Source organism: Morone saxatilis, unplaced genomic scaffold (assembly GCF_004916995.1).
Source record: "Morone saxatilis isolate NCDOM2014 unplaced genomic scaffold, NCSU_SB_2.0 Contig16, whole genome shotgun sequence".
Lineage (NCBI taxonomy): Eukaryota > Metazoa > Chordata > Actinopteri > Moronidae > Morone > Morone saxatilis.
The window spans coordinates 7,690,577-7,700,166 of NW_023339718.1; the positions used below are offsets into that span (position 1 = coordinate 7,690,577).

The 9,590-nt window shown below is 40.5% G+C and overlaps 1 protein-coding gene across 1 annotated transcript in view; it reads right to left on the bottom strand.

Moving 5' to 3' along the window:
- LOC118326307 (GDNF family receptor alpha-2-like) overlaps positions 1–9,590 on the bottom strand; it is a gene marked incomplete at its 5' end in the record, with an annotated part of 44,014 nt that overhangs the window by 3,822 nt on the left and 30,602 nt on the right. Inside the window, 3 exon segments of the mRNA XM_035659287.1 lie at positions 3,118–3,260; positions 6,355–6,495; positions 7,482–7,594. Of these exon segments, the coding sequence (XP_035515180.1) occupies positions 3,118–3,260; positions 6,355–6,495; positions 7,482–7,594 (397 nt within the window).

The window sequence follows — 9,590 nt, forward strand, 5'->3', positions numbered from 1 at the left end:
ATATAAATGAGAAAATAAATAATGAAACAGAAAATGGTGTTGAATTATATTAACAGGACAGGCATATTTTTTCCTGTAACAGGAAAAAGGAAAGAGGGAGAGTGAGAGAGAGAAAGGTTGGGTATCCAAAATAGCTGCAGTTATCTCAGTACCTGGGCTTGTGCATACTCCACACTCTACAAAGAAATGGTTAAAAGACAGTTGCCAAAAAAACGGGGAGGGGGGGAGCTATGGGTAGCTTGACAATGCACCAAACACATCCGCGACTAAAAGCCAATTAATTAGCAAGGGCAGTGATGTGTGGCAGCAGCCTGTTGACATGAGTCCAGATCTCTGGCTACAGCCAATATCCACACATACACTCAAGCTCACGAGAACGTACGCACACACATAAACACAAGGCTAAAAGCACAAACACATGCATGAGCCGTGACGGAATACAGACAATGTTGCGCTGACATTTACTCATGCTTTAAGACATGTACAGAGAGAGAGAGAGGATGGGAAACATCCATAAGCATTTATTTAAACCATTGATAAGAATATATTCCACTTGTCATTGAACAGGTTACTACAAATGTAGACAGAGAGTGATTTCTTTTAATAATCAGCTTATTGTCAAATTTACAGTGCAATTGTGTTGCTCTCCTGAGGCTATCTATCGAGTAACCCCGAGTTACGTAGTTTCTGTCCTAAATCAATTCTATTCAATTGGGCTGAAAATCAACACAGGACAGTGTTACATGAGAACACAGACAACACCAGCTTCCCAAAGGCTACAAGGTTGGAGAGGGGGTTTGCACATACAGAGGTTGACACACAGAATCGATCTTATCTGTGAGACCCACACAAACCCTGGGAATATAGCAAAGATAACACTTGGGCCTTATAATTTCCCTCATCAAATTTTACAGAATCATGTTAATATATGGGGAAATTATTGTTTTTATCTATGTAAACAAAGCAACTTGTGATGGCAACCCCCCTGACTTACAAGACACACAGGACCATGCTTCAGCCCACATGTTTACTCACTGAGCATGGGATAAAGCCCACGACCACTGGCTGTGACATTTTGAATAATTATGAATCTAAATTAGCTGAAAATACACTGTACACTATAAGAGAGCAGCATGACTGACATGAACAGGCTTAGTCACAGACCACAGATTCTCATATACTCACTCTTCTCTAACCGTGCTTCATATTATAGGTTATTCTTTGGTGTCGCAGTTTGTCACCATCGATCCATCACAAACCTAGTGCATTCTGTTACCCAGACTGTTTGTACACATGTGTACATGCACGTGTGTGTGGTACTATGGGGCCTGTGCTGGCTATTGTAAGATTTACAGCCTTGGACAGTCAGTCTTCTGCCAAGAGGACTCAAACCATAACAACACTCCCCCAATTTATCTGCCAGGGAAGTTTGACAAGTTTTAATTGCCAGGCATAGTTGTCTGAGTACGCAGGGCCGCCCAAAATGTCCCTACCAGCTCCCTCTCTAATTATAAACTTCCTGCTTGAGTAATCACACGTCTTATTGTTTCCTAATTACCATTTTTACAATAAATTAAACACCACACTGCAGTGAGACAGGCACAGAGCGGTGCATCAATACTGACATACACACACAGAACCTTTGGAGAGAGCAATTCCACCATCCATTCCCTTCCCGCCATCCTCTCTCTCTCTTTCTCTCTCTCTCCAGCACCTTTTCCAAACATACACACTGTTATTGTTATCGCTGGTGCTTGTTCATTAATTCTCTTCTTTGCACCATTTTTAAGGTTTTAATTTGCTGTCTTCACAACAATGAGGATTTCTGCGTAAAGGACAATACTGCATGACTCGGGTGCAGTGTGACCATTTAATGGCTGTGAAAGCTCCTGGAATTACTCAAAATAGATGTCTAATGGGAGTCATTCATTCAGCACGCAAATTTGCATTCATAAACACTGCACGCTGCTTGGATTTTGTGTATATCTGTTATAGTCACTGAAAACAGACATTAACAATCACATCAACAGCAGCAGCAGCAACAGCTGCAGCGGGTTTTACAACGTACAGTTTTATATTACAGTGTCTAATACAGAAGGGATTGGTAACTAGGTCTCCTGCAAAGGTGAAAAACATCATTAGTCTTACACCAGAAGGCTGCACGGCACATCTAAAGTACATCTGTAAAACCGCACAATATTTCATTGTGAAAACTAATCAAACTCAACAGCTATACAAAAAAAGAATAGAAAAAAACCCTCTCATTGGCCCAAAGTGCAGTGAAATATTTCTGTCCTGTTCAAAAGAGACAGAGAGAGACAGTCTTTGGCGGACAATATGGTTCTGTCATTTTCACATTTTATTTGAAGAGAAAATGAAGTACAGTTCTATTAAAAGACAAACACACGTGCATTCTTGCAGCACAGCGAAGAGTGATGTTTTTCTGCTCCAGACGGTGAACTCAGTTATAGCTGAGTTGACTGCAGTCTTCAGAGTAGACGGCATTCAGCAGAGAACAGGCCCTGGGCCAGTATTTTAGAACCTCTAATCCAGATTAAAACCCCCACCTCCCATTTCTTTCACTATTTCATTGTGTGAGAGAGAAATATAATATTTCAACCAAATGTCATCATCTTGGGTGTAGCATGAACTGTCTTATCATAAAGCGTCTGTTCTGATGTGCCAATTGCTTTAACGAGCATAGAGATTGAATGTGATGTGAATGTGAATGGTGCAGTGTTTTGAGCTTCATGATTTCGTCGCTGTACAAAATCCTCCTTCCATTGTACGGAGTGGAGGAGTATTTTGTGGTTCTTTTTGCAATTGGTCCATTTTGACAAATGTATGTAAAGAAGTTGCAGGAAACTACTGGAAATGTGTGGATTTGTGTATGCATGGATGTATTTGTACTGCAACAACAACAAAAAAAATTCTCTTTAAATTTCACATAATGAGGCGACCTATAGATGAAATGATAGACTCAAGGATTAATACCCTTGATTCAAAAAGCCTACTTGGTTGACAAGCAGTAAAGAATGACTCTGCCGTATTTTACATATAAATTACAAAACATTTGTAATATCCCAAGCAATGAAACAATTCATGAAAACCTATTACCTTTGAAATGATGACAAAGGGAGGTTCTGAGGTGCCTGTTGACCATTCCGACCCCATCTTCGCCGTTGCTGAGGGAGCTGGGACAGACACATTTTTGTTCTGCATGTTGTCTATCCCATAACCGAAGGCCTGTATGGCATTTCCTGCAGGGACAGAGATATAAAGTCATTTGTTTTCTGACTGCCGTCCCAGCACGGACCTAGCAAGCAGACAGACAGCTCTAAGTCAACTTCTTGGTCCCATGCCCAATCTTTAGCAACCGAGGGAACGAGGCAAGGCTGAGTGGGATTGAGAAAGGATCGAGTAAAAAAAGTATAGCGAACTAGTCTTTTTGCTTTGTCAGTAAGCTTGAAAGTTGTACGCCAAACTAATCAAAAACAGCAATCACAGGTTTGTTTGTAAAATCTGTCACTGGGGAGGATTTTACTGTCAAAATACAAAATACAAATACAGCCTTGTGTTTAATATTTTAAGCTGTGCCTTTTGAATGCCTAACATGTTTATGCAATCAATTTAGCAAGTAATTATCCTTGTATAGGGAATCCTGTGGAGACACAATGGACACATTTGTCACATACAAACAACTTTGGTTCATGTCCTCAGCTCATTACAAAAACCCTTTTATGTTGCAACAGCCGTTCTCAAATTGCAACAAGCTGACCAAATAGTAGCACTTGAGATGATGAACCCCAATTTGTTTGCCAGCAGTTGTACACTCAGAAATGGAATCTTTTAAAAGTAGCAAATCAATCAGCTCAAAATGAGTGCTTTCCTGCAGATGTACTGTATGCATGTGTGTAATTTTGTGTCTAAGTGCATGTGTGAGCCTCTGCAAAAATGTGATAAATCCCTGTTCAGTCAGCTTTTCAGCTAGATATGGTAAAATAGGGGCTGAGTACCTTTTCACTGCTCATCCGTTTAAAACACGAGGCTTGTTTCTCTTTGTTCAGCCAGAGAGAAGGCAAGGCATGTAATTGCTTGGCAACCACCTCCATTATAAGGTCAGCATGCAGAGATGACTTTGAATAGATTTATGTGACTGATCAAATTCAAAACATTCCCAAACAAAAGAGAAATGGCATTTCCCCACCACCACACAAAGGACAAATAGGATAGTTAGTAGTGGAACACATCGGATGGACACACACACAGTGCTTAGTACTCCTGATGCATGGCCCCATAGATTTGTCTGTTACATCCACCTACACAGTGTTGCACACACACTCACAGAACTATACATACTGTATAGCAAAACACACACAAAGGCACACACATACACCTGCACACTTAACACATACAAAAGCAGCCTTCATGTTTCTTATTCTGTTCGACACTGGTGATTTGGGCTCCTGCAGGAAAAAATAAAAGCACAGAGAGGAGCAGAGCTCACCAGTGAAGTCTAATAACTTTAATGCTAGCTGTTAAGAGCTAGGGAAGTACTGCTGTGATGTTACGCATCGCGTTTGTCAGGGTCGGTTATAGCAAGCAATCCCCCTACAGATGCTGTAAGATATAGGGATAAAGTCATAAATCAAACTAGTTGGCTAGAGGGCCTCCACGCAGGATGTTTTACTGCACCCAAATGTTCCACTGAGTGATTAAGCTCATTGCCAATAGCAATTCAATTTTTTAATGACTCCGTATAAGTTTTCCTTTAACCCCTGGGCATAGCATGCATTGGCCTACCTACAGGGACAGATGGAGTAAGAGATAAGGGAGACAAGAACAAGAAAAAAAGAGTTAGAAAGAGGAGGGGAATCAGGGTTCAGATTATGTTTGGACTAATTATACGATCCTCTTAGCTGGAATGTTTTCTGTTGGCCTCCACACTTAATAAATATTGATACTAGTCTTCTGTTTTGTTGCTTGATCTTGTGAGAAGACAGTGGGGAGGAGAGTGAGGATAATAAATGATTTGTGTAACAATTGGTTTTCAATTGCAAAGTGCTCTGGTTTGTCAATCAATGTAAAAAATGATTTAAACAGTGAAAGTGGAAAGATAGGGTTGAGATTGCGGGGTTGATGAGGGTCATTGGGAGCTAAAGGATATATACATATATATATATATATATATATATATACTCTGTATATGTGTAGTACTGTATACTGAGTGTATTTTTGTGTATATTCTCCTCTCTGGTGTGTCGAAGTTTATCGCCTGTTCCCCTTGACTGCAGAGAGGAGATGCTGCATTTTGTGTTATTTTTCAAGACGCCTCCTCAGCTCCCAGCCTCATCCCTCATCCTGCACACTCAGCTAAAATGGTACCCCAGCAATCTATTGAAATGGTCTGAAAGCATTATCCACACAATGGAACATGTTAAAGGCAATGGTGTCTTGTAGCGCTGATGACACGGCTCGCTCCGCCATAGCAAGGAAGGCGCTCACTGTATTTTACTTCTCAGTGAAAAAGCACAAGGATGTTTGAAGTAACCACTCTGTCATGCTGCGCCCTGTGTGTTATGCATTAGATGTACAGATAATATGTATTTTAGTTTCTGCTATTATTTCATTTGTGCTGGATCTGTTCCTTTTCATGACATTTTTCTCCCGTAAGGGATAAGCCCTTTAACTCTCTCAGATTGAATGTGAAAATGACATGCAAATGGTTTCTTTTGTATTAAAGTCTGGGCAGATCTTGCCCAAAGGAGGGATGAGAAATGATAAGAAATGACTTTCTGAGAAACTAAGAGCATTTAATTCCAAGTTAATCAGCGGCAGAGGGGTGTCCATGGATAAATTGTATCAAACTATGTAGTAGACAAATTTTCATTAAGACTTCAAGAAGTTCCATCCTTCCATTAATCCATAAATATTTTCACTTAATCCTTCCAGCTTTATTTCCTCTAAACGATTTATATGATTTTTTTTAATTTACATTTTTATAAATTAAGGTTTAAATTAACTTAATTTTCTTTTGACATTTTAATACCTGGATGTCTGAAGAGTATCCAGACCCCCCTCCCCCCTCACACCACCTCCTTATTTCCACAACAACATCACATCTACAGTCATCTCACTGGAAAGCTCTAAGACACTGAAAAACAGAATCTGAAATGAAACCATTAAAGTTGCATTAGATCAAAGTTCATGGCTCACTCTTACTCTTTCATGGCAGCAAGAGTAACTACAGCCTCATGCGATTATGGTCTTATCAATATTACATGACTGTTTCCTATCAGTTACAAAACACATTTCAGATGCATGCAGAGTAGTACAGTAAAGAGAGTGGCTCACTTAGGCATGTGTTATCGGTGAAGTAGCGCAGGAAGTTCATACATTCCTCTTCTTGATTTCCACTGCCCTTACAGGTGCACCACGGGGAGACGGTCCAGTTGGAGAAGCTGCTGTCAACATAGTTGGGAGTCATGTCTGTCCCTGTGAGGGCATCCACACACAAACACAGACACAAACACACATATACATACATTAGGACAAACAGTTAAGGGTCACTAATGGACAATAATGGACTACAGTTATTGCAAATAGTGTATAATATGGACAACAAGATGTTAGTCATAGGAATGGGTTTGCACTGTTTGAGTTTATGGGAAGGTGAAGCATTCTGTAATGCTTTATTTTAGATGTAAAGAGGCCATTATGTTATGAATATTTTGCAAAGTAGGTGCTTTAGGAAGTGTCTGTTTGAATATAGCACTGCTGTACCAAAACATTTTACTTTTCAAATATCTCTCTGTGTCTGTGCTTTCAGCTGGAGTCAGGGGTGAAATCCAGGAAGCAGCATGGCATATTACCACTTCACACTGCACGATTTATGACACATGGGATGGGGAAGCAGTGACTGATACCAAAATATGGACACTTCAGTAACCAATATGGAGGAAAAAAGTTATTTAATGTAAATTTGCATTTGGAAGTCTGTGAGGCTGCCGCAACATCAAGGTGCTGTTATCAAACTTTGACAGGGATTGAAAAATATGCATGTACTAGTCCGTACACATTGTTTGAGCAACATTCACTATGAGCAAACAGATGGCCATCAAGAGTTTTAATTAAGTAAACGCTCTCTCTGTGCCTCTACTCCCTAATTGCTTCTAGTAGTGAAATGATGTCCAGTGTGCTTGGGGAGATATCAGGCCAGGAGGGAACAAACTGAGAGTGTCACTCCTCTGCCTGCTCCTCATGATAAAAGTGAAGGTAAAGTAAACTGATGTCGTGCTGTCTATAACAATCACTCTCTATCTCACCATCTGAAATTAGAGAAAAATACTGCGGCATTTTGTGGTAAATGTGCATTTATGTACGTTTCCCATCATTCCACTCCAGCTTTTTTTCTCTCTCTCACACACACAAACATGCCCTCACTCCATCACAGTGTCACCCACAGCCCTGGCTGTACTGACCGATGAGCCTTGCGTAGGAGGCCAAACAGGCTTGGTGATTGTCTTGGTTGGGACAGGTGCTCACTGTGTTCGGAGTCACCCAGCAGTTCACCATGTAATCCGCCAGCCTAGACCTGCATAACAAACATGAATCACAGCACAAACATAGAAAGAGAGGCAGGGGCTCAGTCATAAGCACATGACAGATGAGCATACATACACATACAAAAAATCAAAGCACAGGGCCTAATTTTTGGCACATTTTTTTACTCTTCAGCAGATGCCAATTGTGTCCAACATCAAACTGGGAAAGTATGTGCAACATCTGTTTCCGGGCCGCTACAACAGGTGTCCTGAATAGCAACCAGGTCTCACTCATGCCTCGATGCCAAGCTAGGCACTCTCTTCACGGCATGCAGCATAAACCCAGTAGTTGAGCATTTGTGTAAGCATGAGAAAGATATCATATGTCCCTTTTGGCCATTGCTTCCATGCTTATACTGGACATCTCGGCAAAATCCCAAACTCACTTTCCCCACAAACCAAAGGAACTGATAAAAATAGTATGTTTTGTTTCGGTGTGTGTTTGTGATAAGAGCTTTAAGTCTGTGGAGGCCCCCAGGGTGGCATTGCTAATCCACTTAAGTAGGTTTATTGGGAGTAGCGTGTGCAAAGTTGCTCTGTCTGTACTGTTCACATCACGGCTGCCCAGTAAGTGAATCACAATCCATTGCACATTTCTTCCTCTTGCTTTCTCTCTCTCTCTTTCTCCTCTCTCAATCTCTCTCTCACTGCCCACATGACTCACGTCACTTCTGACCCTATAGCCTCGATCCACCTCCTTTTTCATGCCTTAAAGTTCAAAGGTACTGTAACGTACCTCAGGCTGTCTCTGCCTCCTTAGTTCTACACCCAAGCGAGCATACCACACATGCATGCGCGCTATACATACCAACATACATCACACCACACACACACACACACAGACATAAACCCAGAAACAGGTTTAGTTTAAGGGCAGTCCGGTATTAAGTTGGTTACATATTCTTGTGAAACTCAGTATCTGATAAATAACAACTGACTTGACTCAGTTCTCAGTGTGTTATATAGTCATTTGTTATGGTGTTTTTTAAAGGGTACTATGGGAAGGAGAGCAGCAGAGTAGCAATACATCATTATCAGATTAATTGTGACACATTTTAATTACCATGAAGAAATGAATCGAGTGCCAGCCTTAATCTCAAGCCAGTGCTGTTGGTACTGCTTGTTTCTCACAATTATAGGAATTGTTCAACATTCTGTTAATACCCTCATTGGCTTTGTTGAAGAAGGATATGAAAAAGATACCACTCTCCTGTCTGTAAGATATGCTGCTGGAGCCAAGAGATGGTTAGCTTAGCATAGCATGAAGACTGGAAACATTGGGAAACAGCTAGCCATATTCTGATATAATGTGTTAATACTGTAAATACGCTTTATATGTGCTGGTATTGCAGATCTTTTTGAACCTTTAGACAGTCATACTAGCTATTACCAGTTGTTAAGCTAAGCTAACTATCTTGTGGGTTTATTTCATATTATATATTCTCAGCTCATATATCTATTTATTTATGCTGTAGTTAGTGATAAACTTTAACAGATGCATCTACAGCATTGTATTCCCGCACATGATATTTATATTATAAAAACAACAACAAAGTGCTGATGGTGCACCCCACTGCAGGCCACAGTAGCCTAAACAGGTGGAATGTTAATGTCACAGACATTAACATACAGCCTTGTCTTTAAATATGCATTGCAGCTGTATCACTTATTCTACAGTGGCGCCACTTGATCACTTTTTCATCATTCTTTACCTTTTTTATAAGGTTCTAAAGTAATTGGATTAGATGAGATGCATTGTAATGATACTGAGCTTCTACCTGCTTGTTTATCTGCAAACACGAAATGTATTGCTTTTGGCAGGAGGGACATTGTCATTCAGGAAAGTCAGAGGAGAGTATGTGGCCATAATACAGTCAGAGAGAGAGAGAGTCCATATGTTGTTAAAATGAGTTAAAAACAGATGTGCTTACTGTTATGCTGCATCTCAACTGTGCGAATAAGGAGAGCGGATACAAGCAGATTTGG